Consider the following 16,422-nt stretch of genomic DNA (forward strand, 5'->3'; position numbering starts at 1 on the left):
ATCAGTTCCCTGTCCTCTTCAAATCTGTCTGTCTGTACATTTCAAATTTAATATGTGAAAGTCTTCTCAAAAATACATTTTGGGAATGCAGGTGCATAGTATTGACTGACTGACCTGCTTTTAGTACCTGTCACACAATCATCTGTTTTCTGTACAAACTACCATAGTAACATTTTTAAATGCAATTAACGGTTGATTGAATTGTGAAGTTAGCATTATTGTTACGCATAGATACCAGGACATTGCTACAGTCATTATTCAACACAATGTTGATTGCCCAATAATTTTCAACTTCATCCATGACTACCCCTGCATGTGTCAGGTGTGGGATTGATCATTTTTTGATCTCTGGTTTAGTTTCAACTCCTCTGATGGCAAAACAGGTTGTCAATTCACATACATAAATAATATGAAGCTTTAGACTTGGAAGCATCTGACCATTTCTATAGACGTGGTCAGATTGGCATGTTTGGTCAGTGCTAATGAATTGGACTGAAGGCCTGTTTCTGTGTTATGTGGCTCACTGTTGCTTCTAGGAAATTCTTTGAAATAAGAGAAAGTAAAATTGTTTCTCCAACATCAGTGGTAACTCCAAGAACTTAAATCAATACTAATATTTAAAATTCACCAACTATATATACTAACTTTAATCTATGGGTGCAGTTTGAGAGCTCTGAAATCACTCCCAGTAATGCTTGGAGCATGTCATCTAAATCAAAGCATATTGTTGATCCATCCACTGTGTCACAAGTGCACAGTGGCTACAGAAAATGCTAACTAAGTATAGTAGCAGTGTCAAGATTTTCCAGCCTCGACCTGAACAGAAGAAGAAGTTCTGAGAGTGTGAGACTGACTACCTTGATGTTTCCAGTTTAAGGTTTTGTGCTGTTCTGACTTGGACATTTTCCTCTTGTAAGCTTTGAAATTACCTATTTAAAACTATGTAGGAATAGTGTTAATATGAATGCTGCTATGCCTCTGAAGAAAGAGCAGCCACTAACCCATTCACGGAAATACTTTAAATAGACAATGTCAGCTTGTCAGTTCCATCTCATGAACCAGTAATAGAGGATTGCTGCTTGCATGACTAATAACCCAAGAAGGGGTAAATTATGTACAAAGCACCACAATTGTAGTGTAATCAGTGCAACAAAGGATATTGAAATGTGAACCACTTATGCATGAAGCATTCCTAGAACTTGGAGAAATTCATGCTGTGCTGTAAATTTAGTATTGGATTGGGGCTGCTGAAATGTAGTCCCAAACGTAATATGCTGGAAAATTTTTGTTTAAGAATGGCCACTTTTTGGTGTATCTCCAATTCCCATGAGCTGTTAACTCCTAAATAAGGGGATATCCTAGGCTTTTTATCATCAACCACCCAATGTGAATGCTACTTTACTCTGTCATCTTAACATGTTTGCTCAATGAATTGATTTTATTAGACTTTATTTTGTGTGCATTGAATGTTCTGTAGGTGGTCATGGCCAGACTAAATAGTCATAGATGTACAGCATGGAAACAGACCCTTAGGTCTAACCCATCCATGCTGACCAGATATGCCAACCCAACCTGTTCCCAACTGCCAGCACTTGGTCCATATCCCTCCAAGCCCTTCCTATGCATATACCCATCCAGATGCCTTTTTTAATGTAGCAATTGTACTAGCCTCCACCATGCCCTTTGGCAGCTCATGCCACACAAGTACCACCTTCTGCATGAAAACGTTGTTCCTTGGGTCTCTTTTATATCTTCCCCTCTCACCCTAAACCTATGCCATCTAGTTCTGGACTTGCCCACCCCAGGGAAAAGACTTTGTCTATTTATCCTATCCATGCCCCTCGTGACTTTGTAAGCCTCGATAAGGTTACCCCTCAGCCTCTGATGCTCTAGGGAAAACAGTCCCAGCCTGTTCAGCCTCTCCCCATAGCTCAAATCTTCCAACCCTGGCAATATCCTTGTAAATCTTTTCTGAACCCTTTCAAGTTTCACAATATCTTTCCGATAGGAAGGAGACCAGAATTGCACGCAATATTCCAACAGTGGTCTAACCCATGCCCTGTACAGCCGCAACATGACCTCCCAACTCCTGTACTCAATACTCTGACTAATAAAGGAAAGCATACTAAACGCTGTCTTCACTATCCTATTAACTGCGACTCCACTTTTCAAGGAGCAATGAGCCTGCACTCCAAGGTCTTTGTTCAGCAGCACTCCCTAGGAGCTTACCATTAAGTGTATGGGTCTTGCTAAGATTTGCTTTCCCAAAATGGTTCAGGTTTATTTGAGTTTTATTTACCTCTGTATCTAACATAGTGTGTTTTGAAAAATGTTTGATCTTCAAAGTGACCATTCAAATCTGTTTCTTCCATACAGGTATGGGAATGGATGGAATGGGGTTTGGTGGCATGAATCGGATGGGAGGAGGCGGTAAGTCTTAAGAACCCAATTTGGAGCTTTTTTTGAACATTGAACATTATGGTACAGTACAGGCCCTTGATGTCACGCTGACCTGTGAAACCAATCTGAAGCATCTAACCTCCACTATTCCACTTCCATCCATATGTTTATCCAGTGACCATTTAAAAGTCCTTAAAGTTGGCAAGTCTCCTACTGTTGCAGACAGTGCATTCCACACCCCAACTCTGAATAAAGAACCTACCTCTGGCATCTGTCCTAGATCTATCACCCCTCAATTTAAAGCTATGTCCCCTCATGCTAGCCATCACTGTCTGAGGAAAAAGGCTCTTACTGTACACCCTATCTAACCCTCTGATTATTTTATGTCTCAAATTAAGTCACCTCTCAATCTCTTCTCTAATGAAAACCACCTCAAACCCCTCAGCCTTTCCTCAAGACTGTCCCTCCATACCTTGCAACATCCTAGTAAATCTTTTCTGAACCCTTTCCACATTCTTCCTATAATGCGGTGACCCGAACTGTACGTAATACTCTTTGCACCAGAGTTTTGTACAGCTGGATGACAACTTTCAGGGATCTATGTATGTGGACACCGATCTCTCTGCTCATCTACACTACCAAGAATCTTACCATTAGCTCATTTTTTTTTTACCTCCTTCCAAAGTGAATCACTACACACTTCTCGCATTAAACTCCATTTGCCGCCTCTCAGCCCAGCTATGCCGTTAATCTTAGTCCTAGTTTTTGGATCTCTAGTTAACATATGCTGGACTTGTTTTGCAAAATTTTAATTGTGGCAAGAAATTAAAATGCTTTCTGCTCTGGTAACCCGGTTTAAAGTACGTGCAGTCCTCTTTCCCCCATGACACTTGACATCAAGCCTGCATTTGACAGTGTGGTACCAAGGAGCTCTAGTGAAACTGGAATCAAAGGGTATTGGGGGCAGACTCTCCACTCGTTAGTTATACCTGGTGCATAGGAAGATGGTTGTGGTTGTTGAAAGTCAGTCATCTGAGATCCAGGACATCTCTGTGGGAGCTCTTCAAGGTAGTGTCCTAAGCTCAGCCATTTCACTTGCTTATTAGTCTGCCTTCCCACCATCATATGGTCAGAAGCAGGGATGTTTTCTGATGGCACAATGTTTAGCACCATTTGCGACTCAGATTTGAAGCAGTCCGTGTTGAAATGCAACAAATTTGGGCATGGGCTGACAAATGGCAAGAAACATTCATGCCTTGCACGTGGCAGACAGTGAACATCACTAAGTGACAATATAGCCACTGCTGCTTGGCGTTACCATCTCTGAATCCTCTACTGTAATTATCCTTGGAGTTTCTATAGACAAGAAACTCAATATGGCAAAAAGAATATAATGTGAACTGGTCTATTTTGTCAGGAAGAATAATTCTAACTGGTGAGATTGCAGAGCTCTTGGACAGTGATCTCTCTGTCTCATTGTGCATGATATGTAACAGTATGCAAGTACAACGAATAATTAGCAAAACTAATGGAATGTTATTTCAAGGCAAATTAAATACAGAAGTAGGGAGGCAATGCTTCAGTTATTCACGGCATTGGTGAGACCGTCTGGGGTACTGTATTGATTACCTTACTTGAACAAAGATGCAAGTGTTGAAAGCAATTCAGAGCAGATTTACCACACTAATGCCTGGGATGGGCCTCTTAGTTTGGATAATTCTATTGGAGTTTAGAAGAGTAAGACGCGATTTGTTTGAAAATTTGATATTAAATCAAATCAAGTGGTCTTGATAAGGAAGATGTGGAGAGGATATTGCCTCTTGCATGAGAATCTTGAACAAGGGGTCATTATTTTAAAACTTGAGTTGCCCACTTAAAACATAGATGAAAAATTTTCCTGAATGTCGTGTCTTTGGAATGCCTCCTAAAAAGGTGTTTCAAGCAGTTTTCAAGGTAGAATTAAAATTTCAAACACTTAACAAAAATTTATCAGGGCATTTGAGGCCAGAGTTGCTGTCCGTCTGTTACTACCTGTACTTAACTGAGCGGTGTCATAGCCAATGGAACATTTGCTGAGTGTGTATAAATGTGTTAAGAGCCTTGAAATCTTGTATTTAAAGTTTGACATCAACTTTCAGGCATGGATGGTCCGTATGGTGGTGGTGGCGGTGGTGGTGGGATGGACAGGATGGATAACATGGGGCGGTTTGGCCCAGGAATGAACATGGGCAGAATGGGAGGTAAGTCTTTTTTTTTAAAGCTAAATAGACAAATTTGTTTCACTTAGCCAACAGGATGATGAGATCTGTCACTTTGCAAATATCCGTAGCAAGTGTTATTACTTTGGCCTTACCCATTACAATCTCCTTTGTAGCAAGAAAATGCTAAGCAGTATAGTCCCTGTCCATCTTGACATGTTCGGGAGGAAAGGTTTTTGTGCAAAATTCCTTAAGTGGATTTTGAAACCTTTGCATTGAGTTACTGTAGAGTAAGTACTGTACATGACTGATTACAAAAAGGTGGCTGTGAAAAGCACTGAACAATTAAAGATGGTTTTAATTCATTTTTCACATTTACTTGGACTTTCAAGCATTGACCTTTCATTCTGGAGTCAAGCTCTAGTTTCCAGCCTTGACTAGCTTTTTTTCTTAAAAGGAGTCTCCCAAGATTGTCTAGGTTAATTAGCCAAGAGCTACTAAACCCAGCTCCTTGGGAGTGGTAATGGCAGGGGAACGTTGAATTATGCCCAGATTTTAGTCAAAACCATAAGTACTTTTTATTAATCCTGTGTTACAAATGTTCATGTAACTTCTCTGCCCAGGATCGGGAGGAATGGATGATTTTAGAGGACCCGTTGGTGGTGGAGGAATGGGTGGTGGCATGGGAGGTAAGTTCACATGGACTGGAAACATACCTATGAGTATGCAAAACTTTCTATCAGATTAGGTCCTTACTTACATGCAGTCAGTGCTGGGAATTCTTGTAATGCTGTTCGTCTCTATCTGTTTTGTCTGAGGGTTTTGCATAGAAACCTGTTAACATTCTAACCTTAGAAAAGTTGCTTTTTCTTAAGAAAATGCGACTTTCAGGTGTAGATCATAGTGTAGATGCCCTAATTATCTAATTCCTTATGCAAATTTAATACAAATGGATGAATGAGATTTTTTGGAAAATTAAAGATGTGAACAACTATTTTACCCAAAGTCAAATGGGGATGTATCAAATTGTTGCACACTAGAGGTGAAAAGCAGGTATCCAGTTTTTCAACTCTTACGTGCAAGATAATGTACATGTTGGTATGTTCGAAACTATTTAAAAGAAAAGGCTTTATTAATATATGAACCCAAGGCATTAAGTACTGTTATAATATATTGGGGTGGATGGAGTTTGCACACTACATGGGAGCCGAACTCTTTCTAAAATAGTGGTCTCTGGATAGTGACCAGGAGTATCAATCCTGGCTGATGTCCTAGAATTGTCATGTTTGGGCAAATGCTGCTACCTTGCCTGAGATTACATAATGTAACGCTGTTCTGCCCATTACTGGCTTGTGTGGCTTACTGAAACCAACTTTTGTTCTTGGAGAAGCTCCAAAGCATTAATTTGATGTAAAATTGGATGGTTAGTGTTATATGAATAAACAATTGAATCTGGAGCATTCTGGCTTGATTTTGTACTGAAGGGTTTTGATGTTCAAAGGACACAGATGAAACATGGATTTGTGTGTAAAAGACTTTGACATAATCACAATAAACATAGTGATTAAACATGACCACTAAACCACAAAATTTGTTACAGCACAAAAGGGCTCTTTGGCTCATCATGTCTGTATGGCTGTCTGAGCAGTTCAGACTTTTCCCATGTGTATATAAAAAGTTTTTACAGTGGAACTGCTGAGGGTGAGAGGTAGGATGTCATTGTGACAGTGACATTTGAGTATGAAATGGATATGGATGGTGATAATATATTTTATACATCTAGGTAACACAATGGATGAAATATTACTGCTCATGGCACTCGTGCTTGGTTAGGTTTGCCTCTACTTTAATTGCTGAGTGCATTTAACATTTATACAATTTGTAAATATCCTGCAATGACTTTTATCTGAACTTTCACAGTGTAATTATTCACTTCATTAGCATACTTTATATGACTTGCAGACATGTACCAAGGCGGAATGTATGGTCCAGGCAGTGGAGGAGGAATGGGTAGCAGTGGCTTTGACCGAGACTTTGGTAGAAATGATATGGGAATGTCCCGTGGCTATGGGGATTCCTTTGGTGGAGGAATGGGTAAGTTCAAGTAGCAATGTTGGTTGATTTTTCAGTGTTAAAAAAACCAAGTTAACGTTAGTTGCATTTTAGATTCATGCTACAGTTGGGCTTGCTGTATTTAGCTAGCAGTGAAAACCTAGGCCAGTATTGTGAACAGGTTCATTTGTAGTCTGTTTTAGGTCTGTGCTTTTGATCCCTTTTGCATTTCCTGTTACTTTAGTGTACTAAGTTGATAAATATTGCCAAGGAAAAGAGATATGGAGTCAAGATTTTCTTCATCAGGACTGAAATGCAAAAAATGAAGCAGTAATTTATATATCATGAGGGTTTGATTATTGTTTGGACTCTGGCAAGGAGATTCATCAGGAACTGCTGTTAACAGGATATTGCCAAATCAAATTGGTCAGGACATTGCCATGAAGATGCTGAAGAGATTGGCTGTTTGCTTAGCTTTCCTAAGTACAAGAGGTGCAGTGTGTGAACATATTCTCTTCCTACAAAGAGCAGGGCCCTGTGTGTGAGTTGCTTAGTTTCTAGTATGGACAAATGGATCACACTGCAATTGCAGCTGATAAATTGGATTCCTGTAGAATTATTAGTCTTGTCAGGATTAATTATAAAATGATGTCCAACATCAGAATTGTGTCTGATGTTGTGCACTTCTGAGTTTTACCAGCTTGGGCTTGTTGAGCAAGGTCAGCAGACTGTCAAAGGGACATGTTTGATATGGTCTGTCAGTCTTTGGGTCCTCCAGCCTATTTGGCATTGCACCAGTGCTGAAGCTTGTATTATGTTACTCATGTGGTAGGCAGACTGTTTGTTTTTGTTTATTTGGTTTGACAGCAGCACCCTTAGTGGAGAATACCACTATGTTTACTGCAGTGTAGCTACTTGAATTTCTCATTCCACCAGAGGTATCCCCATAACCACATGACATTCCAATGCCATTTCTGCTGAAGTCTCGACCAAAGCCACCCATTCCTCCACTGCCAGGATGAGACATTCATGGTACGTGACTGCAAATCAATATAAAGAAAATGCCACATTGCTACTTTCAGGTAACATGACAAGTGGTTTTTCCCTCCACTGAGGATGCTACACTCAAGCCAAAAAGATTCTACCTGCCACAAAAATGAGTAACGTATGAGTTTTACACCCAATGTAAATGCCATGTGTGCAGGCTACATGTCCAAACCACCTGAAGGGCCATATCAAGCAATTTGCTGCTTTGACTCTGAGCAGTCAACCTGTTGCAATCAGCTTATGTTAATAAAACTCTAAACAGAGCACGCAGCATTAGATGTGATTTTGCTGTGGATAACATTTAATGAGTCCTGACTGCTAAGAATTGCACTGGAAACCAATTTAAGATTGTCATTGGGCTCATAATGTAAGTAGCTTCTACCATGCATGAATCACATTTATGCACAAGATCCTGGTTTTTGTAGTTAAAAAGAATGTTTCTACTAAACCATTTTCTTAGCAAGAGGTGCAGTGGAAACAACCAATCTTTGCTTAGCTTTCAAGGCAGTGCCCTGACCAGAGCCAACTTGTTTGAATTTAGTCAGTTGACTGTTCTAACTGCCTAGCCATAGTCTAAACAACACCTGCCTTTGTTATAAATTGTTGTTTTAAGTTAAGTTGGTTTTCTTTCGTTTCAGTCCTGATGGTTGCAAGTAAACAATCATTTTAGTAATTAAGTTCTGTTCTTCAATAAAATTATTCCGGGTAGTTATTTGCTAGTATAGAACTTGCTGAAAATTACATTCTTTGGAAGCTTTTTGTCTTGTCCTAATTAGGACACTTCACAAGAATACCAATTTTAGAGGGAATAAGTTTTATGTTATATAATGCTGAGTATGCTGTAGTTGGCAAATAGACTCTGCTAGTGTCGTTCCCACCGAGAATGCACCATTTAGATTGTTAACTGCCAAGCTCTGTTTAAATTTGAACCAGGCAGGTTGACTGGTTAAGACATTGTCCCAAGGAATGAACTAGTGTGTGGCAGTTGCGTTTATTCTAAAGAATAGGGCTATGTGCATTAACATGTAGCTTCCACTGCATGCAAATATACCACAGTGAAAGCCTGATTGGCCTTTACAAATTGTTTCTCCAAGTTACTGTTGCATGCAATTTAATAGGAATACTTAAATTGGTATCTTAAGCTATTGATATTGATGGAAGTTGACTTGATTTCCAGACTTGATAGCAATTCCATACTTAAGCTTTAAAGCTTAAATCCACGCACTTTCTGCTGCCAGCTTTCCTAAAGACCTGCATCCAAACCGGTTTGTTCCTACTGCGGGTCCTTGATAAGTATGTTCCTGTCAGGCAGAGAGGAAGCAGTTGAGCAAAGAAGCTGTGATTTACTAAAGTCGCCGAATCTCTTGTCAAGAAGAAGGCCTATTTTGGGATGAGATGTGAGGGCTCAGTTAGGGTGCTTAAGAGTTGCAGGTTAGCCAGGAAAGACTTGAAGAGCAAGCTAAGAGCCTGGAGGGGACATGAGATGTCATTGGCAGGTACGTTCAAGGAAAACCCTAAAGCTTTCTATGGTATGTCAGGAATAAAAGAATGACTCGAGGAAGATGAGGCCCAATCAAGGATAGTAGTGGGAAGTTGTGTGTGGAGTCTGAGGAGGTTGGGGAAGTGCTAAATGAATTTTCTTTGGTCTGTCTTCCAATGCGAATACATTGTTAAGGAGATTACTGAGATACAGGCTTCTAGACTAGACAGGATTGAGGTTTACAAGGAGTACGTGTTAGCAACTTTGGAAAGTGTGAAAATAGATAAGTCCCCTGGGCTGTATGGGATTAATTCATGGATTCTCTGGGAAGCTAGGGGGGAGATTGCAGAGCCTTTGGCTTTGATCTTTATGATGTCATTGTCTACAGGAATAGTGTCAGAAGACGAGAGGACAGCAAATGTCCCCTTCAAGAAGAGAAGTAGAGACAGTCCTGGTAATCATAGACCTGTGAGCCTTACTTTGGTTGTGGGTAGTATTGGAAAAGGTTACACTAGCTGGGATTTGTAATCATCGACAATGAAATAATTTGGTTAGGGATAGTCAACACTGTTTTGTGATGGGTAGTTTGTGCCTCAAAACCTTAGTTCTTTGAGATGGTGACCAAACAAGTGGATGAGGTTAAAATGGTTCATGTGGTGTATATGAATTTTAGTGAGGTGTTTAAGGTTCCACACAGGCTATCGCACAAAGTGCGGAAGCATGGGATTGAGGGTGAATTAGCGATTTGGATCCGGAATTGGCCAGTTGACAGAAGATAGGGTGGTGTTTGATGGGAAATGTTCATCCTGGAGTTCAGTTACTTGTATACGCAAGGATCTGTTTTGGATTTACTGTTTGTCAATTTTATACATGATCTAGATGAGGATGGAGAAGGATAGGTTAGTAAATTTGGGAATGGCACTAAGGTCGGTGGCGTTGTGGATAGTGCCGAGCGGTGTTGCAGGTTAGAGGAACATAGATAAGCTGCAGAGCTGGGCTGAGAAGTGGAAAATGGAGTTTAATGCGGAAAGGTGTGTGGTGATTTTCTTTGGAAAGCAGGGATGCAGAGTACTGGGCTAATGGTAATAATCATGGTTGTGTAGATGAGCAGAGAGATCTCTATTTCTATATATAGATCCTTAAAAGTTATCGCCCAGGTTGATAGGGTTGTTAAGAAGGCATATGGTGTGTTAGCTCTTATTGGTAGAAGGATCAGATTTTGGAGCCACAAGGTCATTTTGCAGCTATACAAAACTTTGCAGTTGTGCTTGGAGTATTGCGTACAGTTCTGGTCACCACATTATAGCAAGGATGTGGAATCTTGAGATGTTGGCTGGTATGGAGGGAAGGTCTTATGAAGAAAGGTTGAGGGAGTTGAGGTTGTTTTCATTAGAGAAAAGAAGGTTGAGAGGTGACTTAATTGAGATAACATAATCAGAGGGTTAGGGTGGACACTGAAAGCCTTTTTCTTTTGGATGGTGATGGTTACCATCAGGGGACATAGGTTTAAATTGAGGGGTGATAGATCTAGGACAGATGTCAGGGGTAGTTTCTTTACTCAGTAGGGGCATGGATATCGGATTAGGGTATGGTCAGCCATGATGTACACTGACCAAATAGTATGGGAGAGGATAAATTTAAGGAAAATGAAAATCATAATTCAAAATCTGTAAATTGAAGCCAGTCAGGCAGCATCCGAGGAACAGGAGATTAGAGGTTCCAGGCATAAGCCTATCATCAGGAATGCCCAAAACGTAGACTCGCCAACTTTAAGGGCTTTTAAATGGTCATTGGATGAAAATGGAATAGTGTAGGTTAGATGGGCTTCAGGTTGGTTTCACAAGTTGGTGTGACAGAGGGCCGAAGGGCCTGTACTGTGCTGAAATGTTAGATTTCCTGCCCACTAATAAATGAAATATTTGTTTCTGGTATTTGCTGACTTCAGTGTGAGAATAGGATTAGATTGTCCAAATTCAGAATAACTTGCAAGGCCAGCATTTTCTGAAAATCTGTTTGAGTTCTGACTTCTCTCCTGCCTTAAGAATATAGTTCAGTTTTTAGTTCAGATGTAACTTTTCTGGTACGTTACATTGTTCAGGTATCTTGGAAGCTAATAATCTGTTTACAGATTGAGAGAAAATGAGGTCTGCAGATGCTGGAGATCAGAGTCGAAGAGTGTGGAGCTGGGAAAGCATAGCCGGTATGGCAGCATCTGAGGAGCAGGAGAATTTGTTTTGGGCATTCCTGATAGGCTTATGCCTGAAACATCAACTCTCCTATTTCTCGGATTCTACCCGACTGGCTTCAGTTTACAGATTTTGAATAATGATTTTCATTATACTTAAATTTATCCCCTCCCATACGATTTTGCCACAGTATACACCATGGCTGACCATGCCCTAACCTGATATCCATCTGTACTTAAAGCTTGAGTTCTGAATAGCACTCAGCAATAGGAACCCTGGTGCCTTTCTCTTCCTAATTTGATGTCAAGGATAATCTAGAATGTAGCCCAGGTCGACCAAAGATTTAAAAACGGTACAGACTAGCAATTGGGGTATGAAATTTCCTGGTCCTTGTGGTTTTAACTGTTGAAACTTAGCTGACTGTAGGGATTTGAATTCTAAATTGAAATTGCATTGGTTAGGGGTGTCTTCAATTCTTTTTAAATTTTGTTATAAAATCTGAGTTTCTAAGTTATAGCTTTCAGGGTTACATTACTCAAGGGCAATTAGAGATGGGCAATAAATGCTGGCCAAGCCAGTGATGTCCACATCCTATGATCAAATAAATTTCAAGACAATCTCTTTAAAAGCTTAATTTTGCATGTATTTTTTTTAATTCCCCATTTTAGCTGGTGGGATGAGTGGTGGCATGGCTGCTGGTACACCAGGCATGGGATCAGGGATGGGTAAGAACATCTCAACACTACTTTTGATTGTTAACTTGCTGCAGAGTCAATATTTTAAGATCCAAATTCAGAATACTGCTGGATAGTTTGCTATTGTCATTAAAAGGGTCATTTAAAAATGTAGCAAATGTGTTGCAAATACCAACATTCCAGAATGCACTTTAAAAATTAAAATGACGTTAAGTAATGCATCTTTGTTGTGAAGGTGCATGTATACCATCACCAAGGGAATGTAAAGTAAACTGGTGTTTCTAATTTATCATGTGAAGTGGGCATTGTTGACGAAGCCACCATTTGTTGCCCATCCCTAATTGCCCTTGAGCTAAGTGGCTTGCAGTTAGGGGTCAACCACATTATCATGGGTCTAGAATTGCATGTGGATCAGACCAGCTAATTCTTAAAGACCATTACTGAATGAGTTGGGTTTTATGACAGATGGTAGTTTCAGTAATGGCACTATCACTGAGGCTAACCTTGAATTCCAGATTTGTTACTTGAATTAATATTCCTCTTGCTGCCATGTGGAATTTGAACCCTTGACTTCAGAGTCTTAGAGTTTGGATTGTAAATGCAGTGACATCATTTTTCACCAATATTAGGGTATATTGCCAAATTAAAATCAGCCACAGGAAAGATTTTGAGGATTTCAATCCGTATTTAGTGCATTGTTCTTTTTACCAATCATGGTGATTATTGTGCAGAAGTAGGGACCTTTTTGGATGCAACGTTTAAAAAGCCATTTCAGGGGTACAGCTTGTTCTGCATCTGTACTGATGCAGTTGGAGTAGTACATGCCATTTTTTTTCCTTGTTAAAATGCTTCTCCCTCCATAGGTATTGGAATGGGAGGAATGAATAAAATGGGCGGAGGCATTGGTATGGACAACATGGATCGCATGGGACCTGGAATGGATCGTATGGGTGGCGCTATGGATCGAACTGGCCTGGGAATGGACAGAATCCCATCCAACATGGGTTCTGGGATGGCATCTAATGTTGACCGTATGGGACCTGGAATGGATTGGATGGGCCAGAGTGGTGATAGAATGGGTGGTGGTATGGATCGTATGGGTTCTGGAATGGCAGGTGGTTTTGACAAGCCAGCAGACATGGATCGTAATCGTTTCAGTGGTAACTATGGAGGATCCATGGGAACCGGTACTGGAAATCTTAATTCAAGAAGAATCTGTCAAATATTTGTTCGAAATGTGAGTATATTTTCATTAATTTTTTAAACATACACGAGGCACATGAAATATTGTTGGATATAAAAACTAAAAGGTTTACGCATCTGCTTTAGTACACAAAGAATAAGCTAGAGCAATTAAGGCGAGCAGACCAATAGGGAATTTTAACAACTTGACTAAAATGCAACTGTTTGATCTCTGCCTCATTTTCTACTAGCATGTTATTTAACCTGTTAAATGTTTGAAGCATTGACAGTAACACTAAATTCACACTGCTTTATTTGAGTATGAATAGCAACTGCAATAGCTTCAATAAATTACAAAAAGGTAAATTTTTTTGTACTTTTTCTTTACTTGGAGATGATGACTCCTTGTGGTAGGATGCAATGAGCACTTTGAAGGGCAACTAGGGACAGACAGTAAATGCTGATCCAGCCAGCAAATCCCCATGTCCCACGAGTGAAATAAAAAAAGTCTGACAACCAACTAGCTTGTTATATGAATAGTCAGTCTTGGACAGTGGAGATCTGAATTTAAACCATACTTAGGCTCCGATGGAATGGCAAATTCTTTAAACTTGCAGAATCACAGTAGTAGAAAAGCACTTTCTTTCAGTAATTGTGTTTTGAACGTTTTAAAGGGCAAACTAATTAAACGCACTCCTCTGCTTTTTACCTCATGCTTGTATTTTTTTCCTCCCAAGTATTTATCAAATTTTCTTTTCGAAATCCTGTTGTTCTTGCATCGCCTTGCAGTGTTAAGCATGTATTATCTCTTCTCTTGTCTCTATGTAGTGTACCATGATGCACTTTCATTGTATTTCGTCCATTTTAGGTTGGTGGAATGGAAAAACAGCTTAATGTTATTTTCCTTCACCTTGACACACTTCAAAGCTTTATCTACAGATTTCCAAAAATAGTTAGCCTGTAACTCAAAAGTCCAAGTGGTGATTGTATACCAAATAGTAGTGATGAGCATTGTATATCTCACTCCAGTTTGGAAAATGGCCATTCATTGCAGCTGGTTTCTATCTCTTGGCTTGTTTCATCAGATGTTGCTGATCCTTTTTATTCTGTCGACCTCAGTTTTTTGAACCAACTTAATATGTACTTGATCAAATATTTTGCAATTTGTATACACAACAAATATTATCAAGAGTCTTAATATCAAGTCTGTCAAATGCAGTTTGCCTAGATGAGCATTGTATATCTCACTCCAGTTTGGAAAATGGCCATTCATTGCAGCTGGTTTCTATCTCTTGGCTTGTTTCATCAGATGTTGCTTAATATCAAGTCTGTTGCTTAATATAAGAGTCTTAATATCAAGTCTGTCAAATGCAGTTTGCCTATAACAAATTCTTGTTGATTTCCTTAGCTGTCCTTGTTGACAATATTTATTCATTGTTTCTAAAAGCTTCCTTATTGCTGACAAACTGATCTGCAATTTTCCAGTTTCTCCTTGCTCCTATTTTTGAACAAGGGTACATTAAAAACGAGGAGCAAAAGTAGGCCATCTGGCCCTTGGGACCTGCTCACCCATTCAATAAAGTCTATCCCTTAAATCCTATTGTTTAAAAAAACATCTATCTTAACTTTAAAAGCATTGTAAAGTAGTGTTAACTGTTTCACTGCACAAGGAATTATGTGGATTTACAGCCCTCTGGGTGAAGTTCCTTGTATGATTTGTAATTCTACAATCCTTTTGTATCAGCATATATTGGAGGATTTAAAGATTGGCTAATTTCCTGGCAATTTCCACCCTACGTTTGCAGTAATGTTGAATGCAATCAGTCCAGGCTGACATCTATTTTAAGTATTGTCAGCCTGTCTGTACCTTCACATTTTCTGTAATTTCACATTTGATAAAATCACCTTCCTTTGTAAACACTGCAAATTATTCATTTTAGAACTTCAGTTACACTTTCTACCACTGTTATAAGATCACCATTTTGATTAATAATCAGCACCTCTGCTCCTACCAGTTCTCTTTACTGTTCTGTGTCTGTTGGATACCTTTTTGGATAGTCTTATTGGCAAATAATCATCCTGCCACTGACGCTTTGCTCTTCACTTTTTTTTGGTTCAGCTTGATTCTGCCATGTTTAACCTGATATCTTTCAGAGATTGCCATTTTGCACTTTCTCACGCTCTCTGCTATATCATCCATGGGATTCTAGCTTCAGTTGTTTGTCATGTTTTCCACTTCAAAGTATGTACCTTGACTGTTATGAAACCATCTCTTTAAAGGCAGCCTTGATTACATTTCTACCTGCAGTCTTGCCTAGGCCAGATCCCTCCTTAACTGACTACCTTCCAGTTCAGCATTTTTGTTCGAGTTTGCTCTTTGTCCTCCATATGGTTAGAGTTAAACTTAATATTTATGATACCAGATCACTGTCCCCATGATCACTGTCCAAACTGACCATCTCAGCCCCTTCGTTGCTTTGTACGTGATACATTTCCCATTGAGCAGCATCAATATTTATCAAGGAAATCCTCCTTTCCTATAGTCTACTCTAAATGCAATCCCTGCCCCATTCAATACAGGGCTCATCACAGCTATCCCATTATTTTTATCCTTTTTAGAGTTTTAAAGATGTCCAGCATGGAAACAGACCCTACGGTTCAACTCATCGTGCCGACCAGATATCCCAACCTAATCCAGTCCCATTTGCCAGCACTTGGCCCATATCCTTTTAAACCCTTCCTATTCACGTACCCATCCAGTTGTCTTTGAGATGTTGCAATTGTACTAGCCTCCACTACTTCCGCTGGCAACTCATTCCACCCTCTGTGAAAACGTTGTCCCTTAGGTCCCTTTTATATCTTCTCCCTCTCCTCCTAAACCTATGCCCTCTAGTTCTGGACTCCCCCCACCCCAGGGAAAAGTATGTTTACCCTACCCATGCTCTTCATGATTTTATGAATCTATAAGGTCACCCCTCAGCCTTTCATGCTCCAGGGAAAACAGCCCCAGCCTATTCAGCCTCTCCCTCTAGCTCAACCATGGCAACATCCTTAAATCTTTTCTGAACCCTTTTCATATTTCACACCATTCTTCCTGTAGCTCAATAAATGTAAGAGATAGCCCTTAATGTTTGTATATGTTCAGCTGTTCACTTTTTAAAATTATTTTTTTCTTTTTTCAA

At 39.7% G+C, this 16,422-nt stretch overlaps 1 protein-coding gene across 5 annotated transcripts in view; it reads left to right on the forward strand.

Annotated features, from left to right (window-relative positions):
* Positions 1-16,422, forward strand: part of LOC122565265 (heterogeneous nuclear ribonucleoprotein M-like) — a 34,636-nt gene that overhangs the window by 17,601 nt on the left and 613 nt on the right. For 2 of the 5 annotated variants that reach the window (XM_043721039.1, XM_043721043.1), the window contains 6 exons: positions 2,377-2,430; positions 4,539-4,640; positions 5,222-5,287; positions 6,561-6,692; positions 12,032-12,088; positions 12,922-13,295. In XM_043721039.1, coding sequence (XP_043576974.1) covers positions 2,377-2,430; positions 4,539-4,640; positions 5,222-5,287; positions 6,561-6,692; positions 12,032-12,088; positions 12,922-13,295 — 785 coding nt within the window. The remainder of the gene's footprint in view (positions 1-2,376; positions 2,431-4,538; positions 4,641-5,221; positions 5,288-6,560; positions 6,693-12,031; positions 12,089-12,921; positions 13,296-16,422) is intronic. The other 3 variants (XM_043721040.1, XM_043721041.1, XM_043721042.1) reach the window with 3 other exon arrangements.

The sequence above is a fragment of the Chiloscyllium plagiosum genome, chromosome 31, assembly GCF_004010195.1.
Source record: "Chiloscyllium plagiosum isolate BGI_BamShark_2017 chromosome 31, ASM401019v2, whole genome shotgun sequence".
Lineage (NCBI taxonomy): Eukaryota > Metazoa > Chordata > Chondrichthyes > Orectolobiformes > Hemiscylliidae > Chiloscyllium > Chiloscyllium plagiosum.